This window comes from Dama dama, chromosome 10, assembly GCF_033118175.1.
Source record: "Dama dama isolate Ldn47 chromosome 10, ASM3311817v1, whole genome shotgun sequence".
NCBI classification, from domain to species: Eukaryota; Metazoa; Chordata; class Mammalia; order Artiodactyla; family Cervidae; genus Dama; species Dama dama.
This window is the reverse complement of record NC_083690.1, coordinates 41,150,550-41,176,657: the sequence shown is the minus strand read 5'-3', so window position 1 is coordinate 41,176,657 and position 26,108 is coordinate 41,150,550. Positions and strand designations below refer to the sequence as shown.

Genomic DNA, 26,108 nt, shown 5'->3' with positions numbered 1-26,108 from the left:
GGGCGTGTGTCTTGCCACCCTGGGTCATGTGCCCTCGGGGACAGCACCGCGCCTTTCCCAGCCGGCTTCTCAAATGAGAACGAGAATGATCCTTCCTATCTCGGAGGGCGGGGTTTGGGTCCCTGCTCAGGCCACTGATAAGATTCTGGGGAGGCGCCCAGGAACCGGAACCCCTCCTCGGGTTACACCGGGGGACTCAAGAGATGCTCCTGGGGACACGCCATTTGGCCTCTCTGCCCTCCTCCGACAGCCCTGCCCAGGGCCAGCTCTGTCACCTCTCCTGGTGACCGGAGACGGGGGCCCTCCGCACAGCAGTCCGAGTCTCCTCGAGGACTCTCCAGCGCGGATGTACAAATAGATCTTTCAAGATTGGAAATCACCGCTCCCTGCGCCAGCAGCTCCGCCCACCCGTGTCACGCCCCGCCCACCGGGCCCCGCCCCGTCAGGCCCTCCTCCCTGCGAGGCCCCGCCCCCAGACCCTTCTTCCCGCCCACCAGCCCCAGCTCCCAGCGATGCCCCGCCCACCAGGGTCCCCCAGGCCCTAGCGGCTCCCGCACGTGACCGCCCGGCCCACAGACCTGGGAGGGTGCTAAAACAACTCAGGAATAAGAGGCCTGTTTTTTAAAATTTGTTTATTTTAAAACATGAAACCCAAGCTGAATAGAAACCACAGAAATTACATTGACGAGAGTTTTAGTATTTGCCAAGAAAAATAAAACCCCCAGCGAAATAAAAATCAACCCCCAAACCCAGTTTTACCAGAAAAAAAAAAAAGAAGCTAAAAAAAAAAAAACAAACCACACACACACCCAGAAACACAGCGACAGCACATACAGCCATGGCCCTATGGAAGTTTGGAGAACGCCAAGCGGTTCAGGCCTCGATCCCCGCTCAGGATGCTAAATCGATCTTGGGTGGTGGGGGCGGTGACCTTGGAGGGGGAGTCTTAACAAAATAACTCGGAGAGATATATGTAACAAATATAAAGTGGTGTGGCACACAACCATTATGGTTTAAAAAAAAAAAATCCCGCACAAGACGCCCCGGTCCCTGCTCGTCCCCCTTTTGGGACCGCCACCCATGCACCCGCCACCCATGCACCCGCTCCCCGGCTGGGCAGGGGTCCTGGGACGGGGAGGGATTGGCACTTGGACTGGGATTGCATAGTGAGATGGGGTGAACGTGGAGGGGACATCCGATCAGGCCAGGGTACCTCGGGACCGGAAACGTGCGCCTGCCGGCGGAGCCCCATCGGGGAGGGACCGGCCTGGAAGCCCGCCTGCCCGCGGAGCCCCCAGGGCCCTCGCCTTCTCATCCGCGCGGTCGGGGACCACCGCTGGAGAAGCTGCAGGGCCTGCTGAGGGGGCGAGGACCGCAGGTGCGGGATGTGGAGGCCCCGGGCCCGGGCTGGTTAGAAGGGCCTGAAAACTTAAGAGCAAGAAAAAAACCAAGGGCGGGAGGCTCCCCCCACCCGCTGCAGGACCGAGGTTTGGTCTTGCTGCCCTTTCGACGTCCGCGTTTTCCTTTATGCACCCTCGGTGACTGGGAGGAGCTGGGCGGGGACGCGGGCGGGCGGGCACGCGCACGGAGCCGCTCCCTCAGGTCCGCCTCAGGCTCTCAAGCTTCTACATTCACATTTCGGCGGCCTCGCGGCCTTTGTGCTTCTGAGCCACGCCCGGGGCAGCACAGCTGGAGCTCCCTCGGCCGAGGCAGAGGCCGGGAAGCCCCGCCTGGGTGGGGGCGCCCAGAGGAAAACTGGGCAGTCGGGCTGTGGCTCTGGGCTGTGACGGGCCCAGGACAGGGCGCCGGGTGCCCCTCGGTGAGGTCTGGCCGTGCGCCAGGGCTCAGATGCGCGGCTGGGGGCCCGCAGGCACACCTGGGGGCACCTCTGTTTGCCCACTCAATCCCCCCTCTCCCGGGCAGCCTCTGCCCTGTGGTCAAAGGGCCAGGGGCCGCTGCGCTCTAGCCCTGGGCCCACCCATCCTTTTGGTCCCAGACACCAGCACACAGAAGGGATCCTGGAGAAAGGGGAGGCGGCTTCTCTGCGGGCCACCTTAAGGAAGGGGCGCTACCCTGCCGCCCCAGGAGGAGCCTCCCATAATGTCTGTAAACTCCCCCCCTGGAGGGACGCAGGCCTGCGCTGCACCTGGCCTCTCGGTGGCTGGCTGGCTGGGCAGGGCAGGCATCTCCCCGCCTTGACTTGGGGACGGCCCCACCTTCTGCGGTAGGAAAACAGCAAACACTGCACACGAAGCCAAAAGCACCTTAGGGAAGCCTTGCTCCCACTTCACAGGTAGGAGACCGAGGCCACAGGGGCCTCAGTCCTACAGCCGAAGGGACATTCATTCCTGAGGACATGGTCCCCTGGGGGCAACACCTGCCCAGGGAGGGGTCTCCAGGCCCTCGGACTGCCTCTTGGTCTTGACACCCCCAGCAGCGCCCCGAGAAGAAATGCCTTCTCCACCCCAAAACCCAGCTGGCTCTCTGGGGCTTCGTCTCCGGCCTGGACTTGGCCTCAGGCTTGCGGACCGTGGGGTGCCCAGGGCGATCTCTCTCTCGGAGGCTGGAGTGAGGTTAGTGGTTAGTCCAAAGGGGGGCTGCGGGGGCCGAGGGCACCTTCACAGCCCGCTTGGGTGCAGCCCCCAGGCCGGCCTGTCCTGGATGCAAAGGGAACCGGGAAGAGGGTGCCAGCCGGCCCGCAGAACCGCCTGCCCTAGAGATGACAGATGTGGTTAGTGCAAAGAGCGAACCGGGTGGAGCTGCCGAGGCTCCGGGGGTTGAGGGGGAGGGGTTTGGCACCAGGAGAGCAGCCTGGGCTCGGCAGGCACCTGTCTCCTGCCACCATGGACAGCCGGATGCCACGGGCGGGGGCTGCTGCGGGGAGAGAGCGGTGCAGTGGGGGGAAGCAGAGAAGGGGAGACCCCCTGGGAGGCTTCTGGCAACTGAGGCAGAGGAGCCTGGTGTGGGGGGCGAGAGAAGGAAGGACGACAGATGCTGCAGGTGTGTGAGGGCGCCGCAGGGGTCTCTGCAGGCGGGAGGCAAGCAGGCGGGCGCACACGCCATCGCTCGAGACGCCCGGCACCAAGGGGGCACTGCCGCCTGTGAACGGAGAGGGAGCAGACGGCCCAGCTGGGGAGGGAAGGGGGCGGGCACAGCCGAGGAGACCCCGGGGCAGCACCAGCACAGCCGGCCCCTGCAGGGCGGAGGCGCGTGGGGGCTGGGGGCCCGAGCATCGCACCCCAGGTGTCCAGGCTTGTGACCGAGGAGAGGGTGCGGGTCCAGAGCCCCCGCGTTGCCCTGGGGAGCAGGCCAGGTGTCTGTCTCCGCGCCCCTGCAGGAAGGGAGGGCAGGGCCGAGTGGCTGCAGAGGCGCCCGCAGCAGGCCCGGCGTGCGCGGGGAGGGTCCGGCGGGTGGTCGCAGGTGCAAGCAGGGAGGCTGGCACGGGAAGGAGCGGGGCGATTGGCACATGGGGCGGGTGGAGGCTGGGGGTCTAGTGCCCGCTGCTGCTGGACTCGGGGCGAGGCTGGCTCGTGGCGAGGTACTTGGCTCTCATGCTGGAAGTGTACTGGAGGGAGAGAAGGGGGGGCCGATGGTCAGCGGCACTGGGCGCGGCTGGGCAAGGCCTCGCTGGCCTCGCTGGCTGGACGGTGCAGAGGCAGAGTGGACAGAGCCCCGGGGCACGGGGCTCTGGGGGAGCCCGCTGGTCCAGGCCCAGAGGAGGACCAGCACCTCTCCCAGCGAGGGGAGCCCATTGGTCCCCGACCCCCGTCTCGGGCATGGAACTGGAGCACGGAGGCGCCCCCTGCACCCCGCACGCCCAGGACCTGAAGGCCCCGCAGCACGGCCGGGTGGCCGGGAAGAGTGTGTCGGCAAAGGCGGGGCCGGGCTGTGTCCAAGGGCGGTGGGACAGGTTCCCAAGGACCCAGACCACCAGGGTCAGGGTCACAGGAGCGAGGAGGCTCCACAGCCGCTCTGCCCCGGCCCCCAGGGAAGGACCTGGAGAGCCACAAAGGCCCCCTGGGGCCCGGGTGATGCTGCCACCCACTCAGGTGGGAACCAGACTGTGGGCTCCTGGCGGGTCACGGACCCGGATAGAGGCCGCTGGGGGAGGGGACAGCCCGCCCATCCCGGCCACTCTCATCCAACCCAGCCGCTCTCGTCCAACCCAAAGCGTGAAGGGCTTGCTTGCTACACACACACATATGTGCACGTGTGCTCAGAATGAACACATGTGGAACAGATGTGTGCTCAGAGCAGGCGGTGTGCAAAGGGCCACACGCCCATCGCGGGGACAAAAGCCGAGGCATGTGCCGAGGCCGCCAGCGGGAGGGAGCCGGCCCCGTGGCCAGGCACCCCGTGAGCCCCGAGTGCCCACCGTGTGGGCGTCAGGACGGACCCTGCCCCCGGAAGCCCTCCCAGGACTCCTGGTGGGTGGCCACGGAGGCGAGCTGGACGGAGGAGCGGTGGGCACTGGGAGCCGTGTCGTCATTCCAAGGACATGCAGCAGGGGTTGGGGAGGCGGTGGGGGGCGGCGGCTCAGGCGGGAGGGGCCGCGGCGGGCGCCAGCGAGGGCGAGGGTGGCTGCGGCCGTCGGTACACGCGCTTCTGCACGCCTGGGCCCCCCCCCAAGGGCCAGGTCTGCTGGCCACACCTGAGACTTCAGCGCTCAGCCTCCCAAACCCAGGCACCCAGTGCCGGCGTGCACACGCTCCCGGGCCCGGGAGGGACGGATGGGCGGCGGCCACCTGCAGCCAGGCCAGGCGTGAAGAGGGGCTCTGCGGGGGGCTCCCTGCCCCTGGAGTGAGGGTGACGGCCCAGGGCCAGGGTCCCTGAGGTCCACACGCCTGTGCTGGCCCTGCGCTGGCCCTGGGGCCTGCCGGAGCGGGCAGCAGTGAGCAGAGGGCGCGAGGAGCAGATGTGTGGGCGGGCAGGCGGCATGGGCGGGGGGCCAGCTGGGTCAGTACCTGTCACTCTGAGGACTCGGCCACCACAGCCTTCAGGCACTGTTCAGGGGCTTAAACTGCCAGCCCGTGTGGCCGCCAGAGTCCAGGGCGGCCAGATAGCGCTAGGTAGGAGGGCGCGGGGTGGGAGGAGTGCAGGAGAGAGAGAGAGAGGGCAGCCTCAACGCCAGGCGAGGACCGGCCCGGGGCGGGCCGCGGGTTCAGCCTACAGCACTGCCGGGGGTGCCGCCGGGAGCCCTCTCAGCCTGGGGCCAGGGCAGGTCCAAGGTCAGCACCGTGCGATGGGGCACAGCGGGGCCGCCGCACTGGTGGGTGTGTGTGTCTGAAGCCAGGTGGCCCTTAGCTTCTCTAGCCTGTTCCTGGAGGCCCGCCGCCCCCAGGAAGCCCTCCAGGACCCCTGGCCCCTGTGAGCTCCTTTCTTTGGCACCAAACCATCCTATCCCCCTTTTCATGTTTCATTCCCAAGACCAGAAGCGAGCACCAGGCCCATCTGGAAGAGCCTGGGGGGGCACCTGGGCTGAGTTCAGGAAGCTGAGGAAAGAAGCAGCAGGGCTCGGGTAGGCAGAGAGCCCGGGCCTCCTGGAGGAGCTCGTGTGGGCAGGCCAGCAGCCCGCCCAAGGGCCCCAGCTGGGGCTCCACCTGCAGCCCCGCGTTGAAGGCTCAGGGTAGCCTGCGGGGCCCGCGCCACCCAGGAAGCCACAGCAGGCACGAAGCGGCGGGGCGGAGCCCGCACCCTGGCCTCGGGCCCCCCGCTCCAGCTTCTACCCCGAGACTTACTGAAGGCGGCGGGGACTCGCGCCCAATGAGAGGGGTGTTCTCACAGCGAGGGTTCTGGAAATTGGCATTCTGGCTCCTGAGGTAAGAGGACAGGGCCCTGTGTCAGTGGGCCCACCTGGGAACCAGGCAGACCCCACCCCACAGACGGCCCGCTAGCGAGCGCCTGGGGTCCCAGGAGCCCAGCACACAGAGGGGCTGCGAGCAGGCCCACGGCCGCCCCTGCCCGCCCCGGCCCAGCCGGAGCCCTTGCCCGCCCACCCCAGCCCACCATGTGGCTGGGCCCAGATTCCTTGGCCACAGGATCCCACGTGCTGACCCTCTGTCTGACAGTGGTCCCCTGTGGCCTCGACCCAGGGGTGTGGCAGCAGCAAGCACTCTGAGCCCAGGCAGCCCCGGGCGACCCCCGTATGCAGAGGCCCCTTGGCCCCTGCCCCGCGTCTCACTCAGGCACCCCAGGGCCCCCTCGGCCCCTGCCCCACGTCTTGCTCAGGCACCCCAGGGCCCCCTTGGCCCCCTCCACCCCTGCCCCCGCGTCTCACTCAGGCACCCCAGGGCCCCCTCGGCCCCTGCCCCGCGTCTTGCTCAGGCACCCCAGGGCCCCCTTGGCCCCCTCCACCCCTGCCCCCGCGTCTCACTCAGGCACCCCAGGGCCCCCTCGGCCCCTGCCCCGCGTCTCGCTCAGGCGCCCCAGGGCAGCGGCCGCCCTGAGCCGCAAGGGGCCAGGCAGCCTGGCCAGCGCCTCTGCGCCCCGCTTGCCCGACTCACATGTACTCCGTGACCGGGGCGTTGCTGACGGTGTGGGCCGCGGCCGGGATGCTGGTCTCGCTCCCGTAGCTGCTGCCGCAGCTGTACAGACTGGGCATGTGGACACGGTAGAGGCTGTCGTGTGCCTGCCGCGGCCCTGGGGCGGCCTCCTCCTCCCCGTCCTCGTCGGGGCCTCTGCGGGGAGGGACACCAGCGCGGGATCAGGCTTGACGCGGATGCGGGGCCACAGGCCAGCAGCCAGCTCTGAGGCAGACACTCCTGCTTGCAGTCCTGGGTCGGCGGGGCTGTGGGGAAGGCTCCCGGGGACACAGGGACGCTGCCTGCCTGTTAAAAGACGGGGCCGGGGCCGTCCCGGGGGAGCAGAGGGCGGGCAGCCCCAGCCTGCAGGACGGGGCTCAGGCGGGGACCCCGCCCCCGCCGGCTGCTCACTCGCCTGTCTCCCGGGCTGGGGGCCCCTCTAGGCCGGTCATGAAGTGGGAGTGCCCGCCTCAGATCCACCAGCCTTGCAGCGGCTGCAGAACCCCAGGGAGCGTCAAGGGGCAGGGAGGCCTTTGTTCTTCCTCGACTACGGCTCGGGGCATCCTGGAGACGCAGCCCCAGGCGCCGTGTGGTCCGACGGGCCCCGGGCGCCCTCACCTCTTCTGCTGCCACGTGTGTGGGACGCTGCAGACGACGGAGCTGAACATGAGCGCTGTGACGAAGGAGAAGAGGGCCAGGTAGATGAGGCCCTCGACGCCGTCGTAGCAGAAGCCTGTGAGGGCCTGCACGTAGTCCTAGGGCCAGGCGGGGAAGAGAGAGCGGGAGAGGCACAGCCTGAGATGGAGCGCACGGGCCTGAACCACGTCTGAACCAAGGCTGGCAGAGGCCCCGTGACCCACCCCTCCCCCCTGGCCCTCCCCCAGCCACTCCCCCTCCCCCAGCCCCTCCCCCTCCTCCCACCCCTACCCCAGCTGCTCCCCCTCCTCCCTTAGCTGCTCCCCTCCTCCCATAGCTGCTCCCCCTCCTCCCGCCCCTCCCCCAGCCGCTCCCCCTCCTCCTGCCCCTCCCCCAGATCCCCCTCCTCCCCCAGCTGCTCCCCCTCCTCCCCCAACTGCTCCTGCTCCTCCTCCTCCCACCCCTCCCCCAGTCACTCCCCCTCCTCCCCAGCTGCTCCCCCTTCTCCCTACCCCTCCCTCAGCTGCTCCCCCTCCTCCCCCAGCCGCTCCCCCTCCTCCCCTAGCTGCTCCTCCTCCTCCCACCCCTCCCCCAGTCACTCCCCCTCCTCCCCCAGCTGCCCCCTCCTCCTGCCCCTCCCCCAGATCCCCCTCCTCCCCCAGCTGCTCCCCCTCCTCCCAACTGCTCCTCCTCCTCCCCTAGCTGCTCCTCCTCCTCCCACCCCTCCCCCAGTCACTCCCCCTCCTCCCCCAGTTGCTCCCCCTTCTCCCTACCCCTCCCTCAGCTGCTCCTCCTCCTCCCCCAGCTGCTGCTCCTCCTCCCACCCCTCCCCCAGATCCCCCTCCTCCCCCAGCTGCTCCCCCTCCTCCCCCAGCCACTCCCCCTCCTCCCCTAGCTGCTCCTCCTCCTCCCACCCCTCCCCCAGTCGCTCCCCCTCCTCCCCCAGCTGCCCCCTCCTCCTGCCCCTCCCCCAGATCCCCCTCCTCCCCTAGCTGCTCCCCCTCCTCCCCACCCCTCCCCCAGCTGCTCCCCACACAGCGGGTGCGGGCGGCTCTCACCAGGTGCAGGCTGCGGCAGTCCACCAGGGCAGTGAGGTGCTGCAGGTTCACCTCCGTGCCGTTCAGCACCTCCTGGACACGGAGCAGGGGGTCCTGGGGGGTGAGAACCACGAAAGGTGAGCACAGCGCTCAGGAAAGGAGCCAGCCAAGGCCTCCCTCCACCCCTCACCTGCCGGCAAGAATCCCCCCTTGACTGCCCCTCCAGTCTTGGCACAGGCCCTGAGGACCCCGGGCTTTGAGAAAAGCTGCCCCCCAGGTCTGTGCCCCGGCCTCGGGAGACGGCTGAAAGCGTGAGGGCAGCGGGGAGCGTGGGGCCCACAGCGCCTGTGCACACACCATGCTGCGGGCCTGCCGTGTAACAGGAGCAATAGCAAACACGCGCGCATCTCCCGACACGGGCCCCAAGACTGTCTTAAGGAACAGTTTAAGACGACGGAAATCTTCACAGTGTCTTAAAGGACGCGACATTGTCCAGCACACTCTGGGCAGTGTGACCCTGGTGTTGTAGCGTGTGTGTGTGTGTGTGTCAGCTTCACTAAACCTACCCAGTTCCTTGGGGGCGTGAAGGGAAGGATGGAAGGACAGGAGGACCAGACCCCCCGGGCAGGGTCCCCTAGGAGCAGCCTGGGCCGTGAGTGCACCCGCCTCCCTCTCAAGGTGACGAGAGGGAGCGCGCGGGCCCCAGCGCTGGCCCCCAGCCCCTCACCTTGGTGGCAGGATACTCCCACGAGACAGTCTTCAGGAGCTCGGCCACTACGTCCTGCATCTCCACCAGCGCCTTGTGGCTGCCCGACAGCTTCTGCTCCACAGAGAGGCCGCTGAGTCCCGCGCAGGTGGGCGGCCCGCCTCCCTCCCCGAGGACCCCACCCCGCCGCGGGGCGGGCTGGCTCCAGTGCCGGCAGCCCCCGCCAGTCCCAGGGGCATCCAGCCCGTGGGGCCCCGAGCTCCTGGGGTGGGACGGCTGTGCCCAGCAGTCCGCTCTGTGGGACACCTTTCCTTGGCCCCCAGGATGAGCACGCACAGACAGTACAGACCACGGAAGGTACAGCGTCTTTAAAGCAGACACGCAGTCCGGAGGACCCAGAGGGCCACACGGGGACGTGGGGTGACGATGGGCTACGCGGTTTCCCTTCAAATTCCACATTGGCCCAGACAGTTACTCCACCCGGCGGGCACAGGACCCCTCCGCCACGGGACACCCCTGGGCTCCTGCTTTGCCCGGGAGGCATCCGGCTCTGTCATAAAGGGCAGCCCGGGAGATGCAAGGTGCCCAGGGGCTTGGGGGCATTAAGCAGGCCACACTGAAAGGCTCGTGTGAGGGCACCAGGGTGAGGGCCCCAAGGGCCTGACGAGGTGGGAGGGGGCCTCGCGGTCTGTGGGCGTCTGGGGGTGGGGGCCAGGGCACCAGGAGCTCTGCAGGGGTGGGCCTGAGCTCTCACCTGCTGGAAGGGGTTGACGGCATGGGGGGAGCAGGCCAGGTAGTACTGCAAGATGTCTGCGGAGAGAGGTGAGGGCGGCTGAGTGGCTCCGGCTGTCCGCATGCACCTGTGTGCGTCTACATGCGCATCTGTTGTACACGCGTGCGTGTGTGTCCACATCTGCGTGTATGCTGAATGTATGTGTGCTTGCTTGTATGTATCTTTACGTGCATGCGTGTGCCTGTGTGCGCATGTCTGAGTGGAGGTGTACCTCTGAACATGCACGTGTCTGTACACATGAATGTCACGTGTGCATGTACATGTGCACGTGTCTGTGTCTGCGTGTGAGCATGCAGGTGTGAGGAGGGAATGGTCTCCAGGGAACCTGGGGCCAGGGCCCAGACCCTTCTACTCTGAGTCGTGTTACTGAAACGGTCACAGTTCTCTCTTGGAGGGCTGCCTCATCCCTCCCCTCTGTGGGGGGCAGCAGACAGGCCACGGCAGGAGGCGGGGGTAAGCAGTCAGAGGTCAGCTGGCCAGGCATCTGCTCACAGGCCAGTTGAGCAGAACAGTTCTTAATCCAGAATGTCACCCCAAAAAGGGTGCAGGTGGCCTGCTCATCCCCATTAAAACAGGTGTTGATTGTGTCCAACATTCAAAGATGCGGACTCACGCACAATTCTGATTTTGAAAACCTAGGGAAGCCAAGCCCAGCCAGAATTGAGGAAGAAAATTTGTACCCCAACTGCCTAACCCTGGCCCCCACCCCGCCCTGTGCTGTCTGGCCCCTTTGGGGGGCTTTCTGGGGTCCAGCGCAGGATGGGGGCTGGAGCGAGGCCTAGCACAGCCCAGGGCAGTCTCTCCACACCGCACCTGTGCTCGGCCCCTGAGGTCTGGGCTCCTATGGAGCTTATGTTGGAAAACAGAAGAAAGCGCCCACTTGGCTTGAGCCACCTGTCCAGGGAGTCAGCACGTGGCCTGACCTGATGGCCCGTGGGTAGGAGTGGGCACTTGCAAGCGGCTGGTACACGACCACAGACTCACCCCCGCTCAGCACCGAGTGCTCCTCCACCATCCGGGTCACGTAGGTGTCAGGATCCACACAGAAGTCACTGGAGCCCTGGGGTGGGGGCAGGCAAGGAGGAGGGGATACCAAGCTGGGCCCCCGAGCCCTCAGCTCCCGGGGGTGGAGCCTGGCCCCCCAGCGTCTGCGTGTGGCTCAGGGACGTGGTGTGGCTCTGCGGGGCCGGGGGGTGGGGACTGACCCCGTGTGTGTGTCACACACAGGTCCCCCGTCTCTCTGGATCTCGGTGTCCCGTGGAGGAGAGCAGGAGGTGACTGTGGCATCCACCCCCCACCCCCACGCTCTGCCAGCAGACGGGCACCCCGTCCCCTCCGTCACCTACCACAGACACGGCCAGCTCCAGGCCCAGGGCTCCCCAGCTGATGATCAGGGCCAGCACCCCCAGCAGGCAGACCCTTGGGGCAGAGAGCGACAGTCGGCACTCTCCAGGCTGGGGTGAGGGCTGTGCCCCACGCCAGGCTGGACCCGAAGACGGGGGAGGGCGGGTCAGGGCTGACTCGGGATGGATGCGACAGGAGCCTCAGCCCCCCGCCCCCAGGGCCCTCAGACTCACCCTACCAGGATCCCCTTGGAGCTGCGGATGAGGCCGACCAGCACCAGGAGGCAGATGGCCACGTCGAGCAGCAGCAGGCCCAGGTAGCCCAGCCACCTGCAGGGACACGGCACGCGTGGGCTGGGCACGGGGCCAGTCCCAGGGCAGGGGCAGGGGGTGCTGGGCAGAGCGGGGCAAACAGCCCGGGGCCCAGAAGAGCGTCCACAGGCAGCTCTGGGTGCAGAGATTGACCTCTGACCTTGTAACAGACGTCCCCATGGGGGACTCCTGCCAGTGACCACCAGTAGCCCCAGCCCCTCCCCCAAGACCTCAGGCACTGGGAGCTGGAAGCCGACTGGCCTGGAGAGAGGAACGGGGACCAGCGGGGGCAGGCAGGAGAGGGGGATGCACCTGTACCAGTCGTAGAGATCCACCTGCTCGGCCAGTGCCTCCAGCGACACGGCTGGGTTCCTCCAGAAAGGGATGGCCGCCGTGTAGCCCAGCAGCGTCTGCAGCAGGCCCTGTAGCCGCTGGACCGCCCGCAGGGGCTCCGGCCGCGCGGCCAGCTGCCGCTCCAGGCTCTGCAGGCTGGGCTCCGCCGTGCGGTTCAGGGCAGCTGCTGTGTCCCACACCTGCTCCAGGTTGGGGGAGGCAGTGAGCTGGGACAAGGACGGCTCCCGCACGCTCCCGCACACGCCCACGTCTCGCTCTCACACACATGCACACACACGGGTGTAGGAGCAGGAAGAGGCCCCCCCTACCCATGCGGCCACTCACGCGGTCCTGGACCCCTGCCACCGTACGATTGGCGTGACGGAGTGAGTAGGTGGCCCGATGGATGCCGTCACTGGTCTCCCCGTTGCCATAGAACCCCACGGCGATACCGGCGCTGGGACAGGATGGGGCCGCGTGAGGGCGCGAGCCTGGGGTCCCCCCACGGGACTCGGCCTGCCCCACCCCTTGCAGTCTGACCCCGCCCCCGCCCCGACAACACCGCCCCTGCCAGCCGGACCACGCCCACAGCACGCCCGGTGGCCCCGCCCCGCCCCGCCCCGCGCGCTCACCTGCAGACCAGCGTGGCGATGATGACGCACCAGGCCGTGCAGCAGCAGTCCGCGTCTAGGTGCTCCTCGCTCTTGCGCCGCCGGCAGCACAGCCAGAAGGAGTAGAAGAGCAGGAAGAGGAGGTCCAGGGCGAGGCAGGCCAGCGCGGCGGCCCCCAGCAGCAGCAGCGCCTGAGGGCGGTGGGGAAGCGGTGTTGGAGGAGGGGCTCCCAGGCCGACTTTGCACCCAACCCCAGGAGCGGCCAACCCCACTGGTGCCCCCGGCCCAGGGGCCACGGGTCCCCAGCACCGGAGTCATGTGCCTGTGCTCACCCAGACCTGGGACCCCAGACTCAACGTCTTCGTTCCTAGACATCTGGGCACTGTCCAAGCCCCACGTGGAGGGGCCGGGTGGGCAAGGCCTCTCCTAACCCCTCCCAGGCCTTCACTGGACACCCCTTGGCTGCCCTTGCTGCAGAGAAAACCAGCCCTCAGGGGGACCTGGAAACGCCTTCCTCACATCTTAACTCAGCGGTGTGGCCGCGAGCCTGGGCAGCCATTGTGGGGTGGAATGCCCCAGGCCTACCCACCCCTGCAGGGCCCCCTTGGGACCAGCTCAGCCACAGAGGCACTGGGACTGCTGGATCACAGCCCTGGCGCCCAGCGACTGTCTCCTGGGAGATGGTTACCAGGCAGCAGATGGAGGCTGGCACTCCCTGCCCTCCCAGGAGCCAGCTGGCCCCAAAGGCCTCCTGCCCGGCCCAGCACCCCAGCCATAGTCCCTGCCGGCTGCTGTGCTGTTTGGAGGCCTCTGTCCTCCCTACGAAGTACAGGATGGGGCAACTTCTTGGGAGAGGCCAGGGCACCAGTGAGGGTGCAGCGTGGGTGGGTGGGCCTGACAGGACCTGACCACCCTGCTCAGCGGCTGGGCGGGGCAGGGAGCAGGCCCTGTGTGCTGGCTCTAGAGGGGCCGCCACTCCTCACGGTCCCAGGGCGCTCCCGTTAGAGGGACTCTGAGGCCAGGCAGGGAGGGGTGTTCAAGGTCACATGGGGACACCAGCCAGGCCACAGCAGGGAGCCTCTGGTGTCAATCAAGGGCCTGCCCGAGGGACAGTCACGGGGTGAGTGCTCACCTTAAGGTGCCCAGCATTGGCTGCAGCCCCCACCCCGCCCAACACTGCCACAGCAGACAAGATGCTTGGAAAAGCAGTCTCATGGTGGGCTCTGCCTGCGCGTGCACACGCTGGACCCTGGGCACAGGGCCGCGGATCCTGCAGGCCCCCTCCTCACGGGTCAGAGGGGTCACTGCCTCCATCCTACCAGCAGGCTCCTCCCCTAAACCCTCAACCAGAACCCACTGGCGGTGACCTCCCGACCCCATGCCCTGCCTGCCCCGGCTCCCGGGATTCTGCAGGCCCCGATGACCAGCCGCAAGTCAGCCCTGTGTTGGCAGCCACCCCCCCACACACACAGCAGGAGGCCACCCTCTGGTCCCCAGCGGTCCTCAGGCCAGCTTTCCGCTCCAGCTGACCTTGTTCCCCCTCCTCTCCTGCCTGACCCGCACCCTCTCCAATAAGCGCATCTACACACGTCCTCTTGAGGAAATCCTTCCGGGGGTGAGGAAGCCAGGGACCAGGGGCACAGGGCAAGGGGCACCCAAGCTGGGGCCCGGAGGCCGCCCAGCCTGGCAGCGGGCAAGGCCAGTGCCTACAGAGTTGTCAGGACCCATCACAGAGCTCGAAGGACTTGTGCACAGCTCAGGCGGAGCCAGGACCACCCACTCCCGTCCGTCCTGTGAGAATCGGAGGCGAGATGAGCGTGACTGGCCAAGCAAGACCCCAGCACTGGGGGCGAGGCTACGGTGAGGGGGCACCGTTCCTCTGGGAAACATGGTAGGTGCCAGGCTGGTGGAGGAAGCAGGTGCTGAGGCCTGCAGGGTGTGAGCTGGGGGCTGTGGGAAACCGAGAAGGCAGGCCCAGCGGGAGCAGCAGCAGGTCTGCGCGGGCACAGCCCAGTCCAGTGGGTCAGGGAAGCGCGCTCCGGGCATAGGGCGCCGCGCCAGGCCCAGGCACTTGGGAGGCGCTCCAGGACCTCCTACGGCTTTGATTTGTTTTTTTGTTGTTGTTGTTACTGGTTTTCTTTCTTTCCTTTTTTGCTTTTCCTTTTTAAACCACGAACCTTACTACCTTTATAATTACAACACAAACCCAGAAACGTGTTAGTAGCTCTTTTCAGTCAGGCGTGGGAGGCGCCTGGCCCGCACCCAGCTCCACCGCGTGAGTCCCGGCGCGCCTCCCTCCCGCAGGCCTGCTTCCCTTCCTGGAGACCGACGTGCTCCCCGGCCACCACATGACCGCGGGAGCTGGGCGGTGTGCGGTGGAGCTGCGGAGCCCCAGGAGCAGAGGTCGAGCGGAGGGCTGCCCTGGGTGTCGCCACCAGGAGGCCGAGGACCGCCTGCTGCTGGACAGGGGTGGGGTTGGGGGGGCTCCTGCCCAGCCCCGCGGGTGGCCGAGCTCGAGGGGCCCCAAGTGCTGGGGTCAAATGCTGCTCCGCCTGGCTCCAGGAGCTGACCTAGTCTGGGCGCCCGTTTATAGAACAGAGCCAGGGCCGCACCGAGGAGGGCGTGAGCTCACAGGTGTAAAGGCTGAGAGCAGCGCCTCCATCGGGGAGCCCCTGGGGTACTGCTCCCGCGCCAGCTCTGCCCCGGGCGGGGGCCAGTCCCCGCTGCTGGAGGGACGTCCAGGCCGCTCACAGACACAGTGTGTGCATGCTCACACCCACACACATGGTTGCGCCCGTACATGGCCACACAGGTGCACACGCGCCCTCGCACACAGTCACCTGCACGTGAAGATGTCGTCCTCAGCCCCAGCAGCAGCGGGCGCAGCAGCCCACAGCTGGAAGCTCTGTGGTGGTGGACAGGCCTCAGACACCTGTCACGGGCACAGCCACCCACTGCAGGCCCTGGAAGCCCCAGCCCTGGGGGAGCAGCCGCCTCCCCCCCGCCCCCAGCCCCAACTCACGGAGCGGAGCCCACCTCCAGCTCCAGGAAGGCGCGGTCAAGGGCTGTGAGGGTAAGCGCGTGTCCTGGGGCTCAGAGAGGGACACCTGGGGAGGAGAGTGACTTCCAGAGGCTTCCCTGGGGACGGCAGAGACCCCGGGGGCCACAGTCTCCCCCTTAGCCCAACACAAGGAAGCCGGCCCCTGCCCTCCTGTCTATCTGCCCAGCGCCAGAAGGCCCTTCCTGGATGAGGGCACTGCACCACTTCTGCGCTGGGCCTGTCTGCCCACACCCCCTGCTCCCCGGTGGGTGCTGGAAAGGCCTTGCTAAGCTCAGCAACCTGGCTGGGGCGTTACCCACCCTGGGCCTGAGGCCCGGCCTACAGTGAACACTCAGAAACACGAGGCTCCTGCCCCCCACAAGCTCGGATAGGAGAGTTTCCCCTCGGACAGGGCTCGCCTTAAACCATGACCCCCCCTGGGCTGCTGGTGGGGGCCCCCTGCACGGCCCCAGGAGGTAGGCTGTGGGGGTCTAAGCCAGGACAGCCCCCCTCGGTCCCCACAAGGAGGTGACAGAACCCTCCAGTTGACATGGGGTGGGGCTGGCCCTCGGGGTTCAGGACCCCAGCCCACTGATGCAAACAAGCCGGGCCCAAGTGGGTGCGAGGGCCAGGGCAGGGCAGGGGCACCTGGCCCTGGGCAGCGGCCTCCTCTGGCCCAGGGGCCCAGCTTGCCCTCTGCCCTCATCCTGAGGCCAGGTTCCCAGAGAACAGCCTTCCACTGGCATTCCCGCGGGCGCCTCGCCTCCCCTCCAAACCACGCTGCGGCCCCTCTGCATGGGAAACGTTTGATCAGCATCTGGGCTCTGACCAAATGGAATTTTCCGTCTGTGATGGAAGTGATGTCAGCACGCGGCCAGGCGCTGGGGCTCCTGGCCTGACCGCGGGCCACACTGCTGGCGTCAGCACCTGGAGTATCGCAAGCTCGCTGAGAGGCCTCGGCTGGACACACGTGCACCTGCCCCTCCGGCTGCCGTTTCTCAGCCCTGGACTGCCCGGCCCTTCCCAAGGCCCCGCAGCCCCTGCCATGGGGGCCAAGAAGGCCCTGTGCCCACACGTCCCATGGGCCCACAAGCCCCCACCCGCTCTGGAGACGCCCGACAAGCTGGTGCTTGGGGTCTGAACTCACTCCGTCCAGGGCGGGCCAAGCCCATGTCTGAGGCCTACTGGGCGAACCAATGAGGCCTCTGCCTCCAACAGGTCCTCCCAGCCCAGCAAGGGGACCAGGGCCGGGGCCCCAGGGAGTGGTGGGCTCCCTGTGCGGGTGGGTGGTCCCTGCAGGGTGTGGGGAGCCCCCGGCTGGGCCTGTGAGGGGAGGGCCACGCCGTGCCACCAGATGTCAGTAACTAGCCCACAGCACGGCGCTCAGCTCCACTGCAGACGGGAGAGCACGAGGCTGCCGCCTGTCCCCTCCCCACTGGCCGCCCGCCCGCTCCTTCAGCACAGCCTGGACACGGGCGGTCAGCACATGGCCCGGGCAACTCACAGCGCCGGCCCAGCTGCACCGAGGTGCGCCCAGCCAGCAGGCAGGGAGGGCCGCGCGCGACCCTGGGGCAGCCCTTCCGCCTGCCACCGCACAAGACTGGTCCAGCTGGGTGTCCTGGCAGCACATGACCTGGAGGCCTGTGAGGGGGAGTGCCCCACGCAGTGAGCACGGCCGAACCGCGGACAAACTGCCTGAGGAACACCCGGCCCTCCCACCATACAGCCGCTGTGCCACCCGGCAGCTGACCCTGAGAGCTGGCCGGCCTGCTCAGCCCCTCTGCAGGCCGCCACAGCCCGCGGCCAGGCTGGGAGCCCCTCCCGGGCGATCTGATGGGAAGTGGGGGCCTGCGGCACCCTGCCTGCAGCCCCAGGGGCTGCGTCCCCGTCACCCTGCTGTCCTAGCTCGTGCCCCCTTAGCCCGCCTCCTTGGGGTGACGGTGAGCACCCCGGCACAGGTACAGCAGGGGAGACTTGGGGCCAGCAGTCCAGGGGAGACCGGGTGGGCTCTGGACCTCCTCCAGGTCACATGGCTAGTGGGCGGGGCAGGATCCCAGCCCAGGGGTTATGACCGCAGCCTGAGGCCTCACCGCTGCTGGGTCAGGGGCTCTCCCAGGGCCGGAGTCCCCAAGAAGGCCACAGTCAGCCGGCCTGCCCCCCACTGCACGGCCCTGTCCCGCCCCATGCCAAGGCTCTCTGGGAGGTAGCCTGGCCAGGTGGTAAAGGGCAAGGCTCCCAAGAGGAGGCAAGTCCAAATTCCACCAGGGCCCCGCGAGCTCACGTGTCCATGCACCGGCCACACCTGCCTCCCTGGGGCACACGGGGCCCTCAGCCCAGAGCCGGCCCCCAGACCAGGGAACACTAGCGCACACAGTGCACACACAGCACCGGGCCTGGCCTGGGCACTGGGGGCATGGGGCCCCCAGACACAGCTTCTGCTGGGCTGGCAGGCGTCTGCCCGGATCTCCGCGGTGCAGGAAAGGCAGAGGTTGTGGGAGCCAGAGCAGGGGAGGGGCACAGAAGCTTCAGGGGGTGTCCCCTCAACCGCCGTCGCGGGGTCAGCGGGTGCCAGCAGGGCACGGTGAGGCGTGAGCACTCGCAGGGAGGGGCAGTGCGTGAGGGCCAGCCAAGGCCCAAGCTGCAAACCTGCGCTCAGGGAGGCCCCCCAGCAGCTGCCACCAGGCAGGGGGGTCAGGCTGAGCCTGATACCGACGGCAGAGCAAGGGCGCTGTGGGACGAGGTCGGGGCATGCGGGTGGAGTGGGGGGGTCCACGGGCCCCTCCAGCGCCTCCAGGGTCGTCCTCTCCGGCCCTGGGGCTGCCAAAGGCCCTTCTCCAGAGTAAGAGGCCAGGCAGGGGCGTCCAGGAAGCTGGCCGGTCCCCACAACGAGGCGCCATCTGGGAACCCATTGAAGTCCTGGCTGGAGCCCTGGCCTGGGGAGGAAGGGGAAGGGGTCTCCCGCTGGGAAGGCCTCACACCACCTGGCACTAACCACTGCCCCAGGGTCTGGGCCTGAGCACCCAGCTGTATCCATGGCCTTGTGGGTCCCCAGACCCCCTGGGGCAGAGGTGGCCCATCCTCCAGGCCAGGGGCCTGGGGCCAGAAAGGACCCCCAGGCCCCCCTGCACTGACCTAACAGAGGCAGGGCTGGAGCCAGCCCGGGGTTCCTGGGGAAAGTTCTGGAAAGGGCCCCCCTCACCTCCTGGGCCAGGCTGGGTGGGAGCTGAGCTGCCTGAGCGGCAACCCCACCCCCAGCACACTCGCTGCGGCTCCCACACGCCGGCCAGAAATTAAAAACAGATTTTCCACCAGGCCAGGCTTGGGTTTCACGAATTCCAGGATGCTGAGCTCGTGGCCGTGCCGTGAGCGCGAGAGGGGCCCGGCTTTCGGCCCGAGCCCCCCGACCTGGGGCCGAGATCCAGGCTGCCAGCGGCACCTCCCTCCTCACCGCACAGCCGGCGCCCGGGGACGGCGAGACGGAGGTCCGGCGGGGCGGGGCTTGGGCTGAAGCCGCGGAGAGACGCCCAGCCCAGGACCCCTCCGCACCCCCGAGGCCTGGGGCCACGTGCAGGGAGGCCGAGGCCCCGCCCCCGCCCCGCCCGCTCGCGGAGGCGACGCCGAAGAACCTGGCGGCGCTGCTGCCCTCTAAGACGCCAGCGCGTCTATTTCGGTCCCGGCGCCCTAACGCGTCTCCCAGCGTGACACCCAGAGACTCCGCGCTCTCCGCCAGCCGGCTTGCGGGCGCCGGCCTCAGACGCGGCCAGGACCTGCCGGACGGACGGGCGCACCCGCGGGACCGGAGCGGAGCCCCGCCAGGGGGACGCGGCCCCTGGGCGCACCGCCCCACCCCGGGCCCGCATCCGCCCCCCGGGGCGCCCCCTGGTGGTCAGGACCCAGAACAGGGCGCCCGAGGCCAGAGCAGGGGAGCCCGAGGGTGGCACCGCGCCTGGCATTTAGAAGCAGACGGAAGGGGTCACGCGGGCTTTGGGAGGCCTGGCCTCATCCCACGCCCTCGGCCAACACGGGACATGCCCAGCCACGAGGGGGCCTGTGGACAAAACCGAGCCCCGTGGGGCATCTGCCCTCCGGAGCCCACCGGCCCCAGCGAGGGGACCCAGAAGGGGCTGGGGCACACGAGTGGGCACGCAGAACCCAGGCCTCGAGTGGGGCGGGTGCGAGGAGGGGGGGGGTCACGGGGGAGTCACGAGGGCCCCGCCCAGCCCATCCGCTCCTCCAGGCCCGGCCCAGGGGGTCACTCCACCCTCCCCTCTCCCCATTCCCTGAGGGCACACCTCACGCCCGGCGCTTGTCTGGCTCTGGGCAAGGACCAGAGAGGCCTCGTGGGCAGCTGGCAGCAGACACAGGCCCCGTCCTGCCTCGGACTCTGGGCTGGAGGCCTGGGGGCCCGCTGCAGCCTTTGCAGCTGTGGCACGAGGGACACCCGCTTCCTCGGCAGAGGTCCGCGTGCCTGGGCTCTCAGGAGCCCTGCTGGGCAGGCTGAAGACTCAGTTCTGGGGGGACGGGTGCCATCCCCGTCTGCAGCAGGGACCCCGGGGCAGGCCAGGGAGCCTCGGCTTGGGGGCGTCCTCCAGCAGTGAGGGGCGTCCTCCAGCAGTGAGGGGCGCCCCGCGCTGGGCACTGGAGCCTGGTGTGCGTCACCCGAGCCCTGCTATGCTGAGCAGGAGCCCCACTGTGTCTGTCTGTCCTCAGCCCCAACGCCGGGGGAGGCCCCCGAGGGCCACGGGTGCGTCCCGGCCCAGCCAGGGCTTGCGGCAGGCTCCCCGCAAACCTGGGAGACAGCATGGGCGCAGCTGGGCGCTCCCGGGGCCCCGCTGTTCCCACCCCCCGCCCTTGGTCACGTGCCCCCAATTCCGCGGGGGCCACATGGGGTGCTTTCCACATCTGTCATCCAGTCCCAGGGCTGCAGATTCGGTTCCTCTTCCCCAGCCAAGGGCTTAGCAGAGCTGCCGTGGCCAGTGGGGGTCTGGTCCCAACTGCCCCTGGGCCCTCCTGAACTGGCGCCGGCTGGGGGACCCAGGGAGCCCCCGACCAGCCTCGGACCCACACACGGGGCTGTGTCCCCAGGCAGGGGACTGCCGGCCTGGTGCCGGAGGCTGCCTGTGTTTCCCCGCCTCTGATGCCGGCTGGCCAGCGGCCTCAGTTTCGCTTCTGCAGGGGGAATGGGGTCCACCCCCAGGGAGGCCGTGTGGCTTCCCAGAAACGTGCTTACAACACACAGCCTGAGCCTGTCAGAGCCATGGACACCTGGCCAGAGCCTGACCCAGTGCCCCTGGTCAGAGCCAAGACGACTTCCCGCCCGCCCTCCACGTCCCTGAGGCCAAGCAGCACAGTGCTGGGGACAGAACCAGGAGCCCTGAAAGACCCCAAGATGGGGCCCGGCAGTGCAGACCCTAACCCTGACCTATGCGACACCAGGCCCCTCAGCAGGCGCAGATCTGGGCAGAGGCAGCCACCCCTCCCAGCACCGTGATCCTGGCCAAGAGGCACACAGCCAGAGTCGGTTTCACCTGGCAGGGGCTTCCCAGACCCCCCAAACGCATGGGCCCTGCACCCCCAAAGCCCAGCGCACAGATGCTGTCCACACAGGGGGGACTCAGCTTCCACACCACCCCTTGGCGCTGTTCCTTTGGGGATGTTTCTGGCACTTGCAGCCTCAGAATCCTGACCTGAGAGGTGCGCGGCATTCTGGGCAAGCTAAGAACCCAGGACCAAGGACATGGTCCCCAGACTCGATGTGTAAAAGCTGGTGACAACTCCTAGTTTCAGGCGGCACCCTCCCCGGGTTTAAGGGAGGGACAGACTCCAGCTGCAGGGACTTCTTCCCTGTCTCCACACTTTTTCCTACTCTCCAAGTATTCCATGAAGGTGTCTTGCTTTCATAAACTAGGAGAGGCGAGAGGAGCAAATTTTCCTTCTGAATGTGGGGACGATGCGGAGAGGGCCAGCCTCACCCGCAGGCACACGCTGACCCCGCCTGAGTCAGGAATGAAGCCAAGGTGCTGCGGTCTCTGCGAGGAGACCACCAGCCCCAGTGGGGCCCCCAAGTGGCCCTCCAGGCTGGGCTCACCACCCCCCACCACCCCGGGCACAGAGCACTCCCTGCTCAGAGGCAGCACGTTCAGACCCGAGGACTCCCTTGTTCTGGGCTGAGGCCCAGGCTTCTCTCTGCTTTGGGGCCTTTGCGTGTGGCATTCCCACTGCCTAGAACACGCCTCGCCAAGCTCTCAGCCACCTCGGGCTTATCTTCAGGGTCTCAACAGGAACACCCAGGCACTCAGGGCTTTCATAGGTAAACAGGCCCCACACGCTGGGCTGGCCTGGAAGGTGAGCTGGTGTGCCCACTGCATACCACGCTCCAGGCGAGTCCTCACCCTCTGGGCATTCCAGGAGAGGAAGCGCCTCCTACAGGAAGCCTTCCCTGACTGCCGGGCTTCCCTAGCCCTGACCTGATCACAGCGCCACCACACCAGGCTGAATGGTTCTCCAGCTCCCAGGCTTGAGCCTCTCCTGAACTGGCAGAGGCAGTGAGCAAGAATGAGAGGGACAGAGGGCAGAGAGCAGGTTTGAACTCTACCTCGGGACACAGCGGCTGTGGGAGGCTTGGGAAGGAGGAGTTGGGAAGGGATGGTAGGAGTTAAGGGGGCAGTTCCCCCCAAGTGGAGCCCAGAAAGAAAGAAGAAAGTGAAGTCGCTTAGTCATGTCCGACTCTGTGACCCCATGGACTGTAGCCCACCAGGCTGCTCCATCCATGGGATTCATCAGGCAAGAGTACTGGAGTGGTGTGCCATTTCCTTCTCCAGATCTTCCTGACCCAGGGACTGAACCGGGTCTCCCACATTGTAGGCAGACGCTTTACCGTCTGAGCCACCAAGGGGAGCCCAGAGAGGTGGTTAAACCCACCCAAGTGGGCCCACCTTCACACAGGTGGGAAGTTGCAGAGCTGGGGTCCAGGCCTGGCGCCCCCAGCCAGGCACCCCCAGTCCAGTCTGCAGAGAAGGAAGGCTCTGAGACCACCACCCCCGCCCCCGCCTGCAGCTCTGACGTCAGGGTGGACTCCAGGTCACGGGCTATGCAACCACCAGGCCTCCTCCCTCCTCTGGGTGCAGTCCTCCCCCTGCACCACACCATCAGCTGCCCCGGGGTTTGGGGAGTCCTGGCACCCTGGCAATAGTCCAGCCCCCGGGAGTCAGACCAGCAGCCAGGCAGGCGGGGGGGGGGGGGGGGGTGGAGCGGCACAGAGCAGACCCCGGAAGCCCTTCCGCCCCCTCCCGGCGCCTGCCAGCCCACCCGTCCCAACAGTCCCCAAAGAACCCACCGTCCTGTAGTCTGTCCACTCAGCAAACATCAGGAGCCCCCAAGAGACAGATGGACGGGCCAGGGAGTCCCTCCTCGCCAGGATGGGAGCCTTGGGAACATGGGAGCCCAAGACCCTCAGTTCCCAAAGTAAATGCAAGATTTTAGGGTGCAAAATCCGATCCATGGTCTTACAAAGGCTCTGAGCCTCCAGCATAGGGCCAGTCGGGGCCCTGAGAGCCCCCGTAACGGCTCTCATCAGCTTTTCATCCCTGCAGGGGGGGAAGCACCCCGCCGCCCCCAAGGCTGATTCTGACTCCTCCAGGGGCAGGAGCAAGAGGCCTGAGGCAGAATTCTGGTCTACCGCCCACTCACCACTCACCACTCACAAGAGCTGACTCATCAGAAAAGACCCTGATGCTGGGAAAGGCTGAGGGCAGGGGGAGAAGGGGGCAGCAGAGGACGAGATGGCTGGATGGCATCACCGACTCACTGGATGTGAGTGTGAGCAAGCTCCGGGAGACGGGGAAGGACGGGGAAGCCTGGTGTGCTGCAGTCCACGGGCTCGCAAAGAGTCAGACACGACTGAGCGACTGGACAACCCGCTCACCGTGTGATTCTGGGCCAGTCTCCTCTTTAAGCCTCAGTTTGCTAATCTGCACAATGGAAACAGTTATGCTCATCTCCCAGGCTTGTATGCGAAAAGGTTAGCAGTAGACCCAGTGAGTAACCCCAAACAGGGTTTGGCCCCTGGGGTTTCCAGTGGGTTTCACCGGGCTCCTAGCAGTGGACGGCTGGCAGAGGCAACAGCAAAGCACAAAGGCTGGTCTCCCCAGGCCCCACCACCCCCTGCTCCTGCCTCAGGCCCCACCTTCCCCCTGGATGGCCTCAGAAGCAGAGGCCCCCTCCCCGCACAGCGAGGAGACGATTCCAGGCCCCTGTAGACCAGGTGGGCGCCAGGCACAGACGGGCCCCCAGGCTGAGTGGGGCGCCCCAAGTCGGGAGGATGAGGGGCTCCCCATCCGCCAGTGGGGCGAGGGCAGCTGTCCTCGCACAGCTAGGAGTGCTCCACCGGCGGAGGCAGGGGGAGGCCCCAGGTGGCGGCCCACGCCAGACCATCGCCTGCCTGCCCAGGAGGGGAGCTCCGTGGGCGGCTCAGCCAGCAGAGCGGGAGCGTGGGGCCCTCACATCCATCCCAACCCTGCAAAGGAGGCGCTCCTGCCCGGATCTCAGGACGGCACGGGAGGGCAGGGGCAGGGCGCACGCCCAAGCCCAGCTCGCTCCAGAGCCCCGAGCAGGCGGTGGAGGTGGCGGGGGATGGAGACAGGCTGGTTTCCACGCCGTGAATTATTCAGTGGTTAATTCTGCTCCTCGCAGAGGAGGCGGGAGAGAGAGTGAGTCAGAGCCCTCCCACAGCGGGGCAGGAACAGCGCTCTCAGAGGAGGCCGGGGCACTAGCTGCGGTCCTCTCAGGGGCAAAGGGCCCTGCAGGAGACCGGGTTCAGTGGAGGGGGGGGTGGGGTGGGGGGTGGCCACCACGTGGACGCCTCCACTGGCCAGAGGCATCCGCCCCTCACTCACTTCCTGCTGCAGGTCCAGGCAACTCGGGGGGCAGCTCCTAGGAGGGGTGGTGGCCGGGTCAGCCTGGGTGGGCAGCATGTGCAGGCAGCAGCCCACTAAGGCCAGCGGGTCACAGACACTCCCGGTGCCCCTGGAGCTTCAGGACTGACAAACGGCAGAGAACTTCCTAAAGTAAGGTACACGGTCCTGCTCGGTGGAAGCAGAGCCCCGGGGACATGTGTGGCAGAGCCACCCCAGGGGAAGCTCCGGGGGTGCGTGCAGGAGTGGTGTCACCCCCACCCTGGTCAGCCCCCTAGGACTGGGCTGCTAAAACACGGGCGTCCAGTTTTATAAGAATCCTGCTGCCTTGGGCATGCCTAGGCCGATCCCTCGCCCCCCTTCTAATCTGCTTAGAAACAGATCAGCAGGGCTGGGGAACCAAGCTCCAGGTAAGCGTTGTGTTTGGGGCGGCAGGCTCCCTGCAGAGCTGGGGTGCTTCCGGTTCTCCTCTGGGCAAGGGAGGCCCTGAGGACAGAGCTCTGAACTGGGGTCACACTGTCCACGGATGCTGGACTCCCGGGCCGTCTTGCGAGCAAAGCCGTTCCCCGCCCCCACTCACCCTAGGGCTCTGCATTCATCACCAAAGAGGAACTCAGACATGATCCGGGTGACCAGGCACCCCAGCCACTGGGGCTGTGGAATCCGGATCCCCAGGCAGGAAGGAAGTGTCCACAGCCTGGTGCCCTGGCCCGCACTCAGTGGCAGTGGGGCTTGGCACGACCCCAGACCTAGGGCTCCACTGGTAGAGCCTGGTTCCTCGGGGAGAGGGCTGCAAAGGGTCTGTGCCCACCCCCACCCCACAGCTCTGCCCAGACTCAGCCGTTCCCAGCCTCCCAGACTGAGGCCCATCTTTTGTCCCTGTGGCCAGGCCTCCCTCCGATCCCCCTCAGGGCTACAGGCAGTCGGGTCTCCGGGCAGGCACTGTGTGTACACTCCACAGCTTGCTCCAGGCAGGGGGTCATTAGCAGCCAGGGGGGACTGGCATCCACGCAGACCACTCACCCACCGACAACTTGGCAGTGAGTGGCATTTCCCGGCTGGGGCTGAGGGGGCCAGGAATCCCCTCCTGGCTGCACCAGTGCTCTCAGGCATGGACACAGTCTCCAAGCCCTGGGTCCTCTGGGTCGGGGGCTCTGCGGGGCAACACCCACCGACTGCCCCTGCTCAGGGGCCTGGGCAGACACTGACAGCTGGCGGAGGGGTCTCCAAGGAGGGGAGGGAGGCGGCTCCTCCTACCCCAGCAAGGAGGGAGGGTCTTAGCGACTCCAGAAGAGACGGCTAGAATCGGCAGGAGGGCTGTGGACCCTCCATGCGGACTTGGGGGGGGGGTCCCCTTAGATTCTCCAGCAGGGGAGCCCCATGACCAGGAGGAGACTCTCCGGAAGAACGGGTGCTGTGCCCAACAAGGAGGCGGGGGCCATAATCCTGGATGCGAGGTCGGGGGGAGCCTTTAGACCCTAAAGGAGGAGGGGACCATGACCCTCGGGGGGAGGGGGCTCAGGGTCCGCGGAGGAGGAAGAGGCCGTGACCGCCGGTAGGTGACAGGAAGCCTTTAGACCTTGCAGAAAGCGGGGGCCGTGACCCTGGGAAGGGGGATCGTGACCCGCGGGGAGGGGGGCCGGGACCCTCGGAACGGAGGGGCCGGGACCCGGGACCGGACCTGCGACCCAGGGAGCCCGCGTCACCTGCTGGTAGTCGGTGTCCTCGGGCCGGAACTGGCTGCTGGTGGCCTCCCAGTGCAGGTCGAAGTGGGGCAGCCGGTGCAGGAGGCTCACCCACCAGGGCGCCGCGTAGCTGACCCCGGCCATGGCGGGCCGGCCGCGGCGGCGCGCGGCCGTCGCGG

The 26,108-nt window shown here is 67.4% G+C and overlaps 1 protein-coding gene across 1 annotated transcript; it reads right to left on the bottom strand.

Moving 5' to 3' along the window:
* Positions 1 to 615: 615 nt before the first annotated feature.
* On the bottom strand, positions 616 to 26,108 carry TTYH3 (tweety family member 3). The gene is made up of 14 exons (XM_061153787.1): positions 25,951 to 26,108; positions 12,314 to 12,483; positions 12,027 to 12,138; positions 11,661 to 11,881; positions 11,271 to 11,366; positions 11,040 to 11,112; positions 10,678 to 10,753; positions 9,655 to 9,710; positions 8,922 to 9,014; positions 8,216 to 8,308; positions 7,140 to 7,276; positions 6,504 to 6,677; positions 5,739 to 5,814; positions 616 to 3,565 (listed from the first exon to the last, which is right to left on the bottom strand). Exons 1-14 carry the CDS (start codon positions 26,071 to 26,073, stop codon positions 3,491 to 3,493), a joined length of 1,575 nt encoding a protein of 524 aa, XP_061009770.1. The 5' UTR covers positions 26,074 to 26,108; the 3' UTR covers positions 616 to 3,490.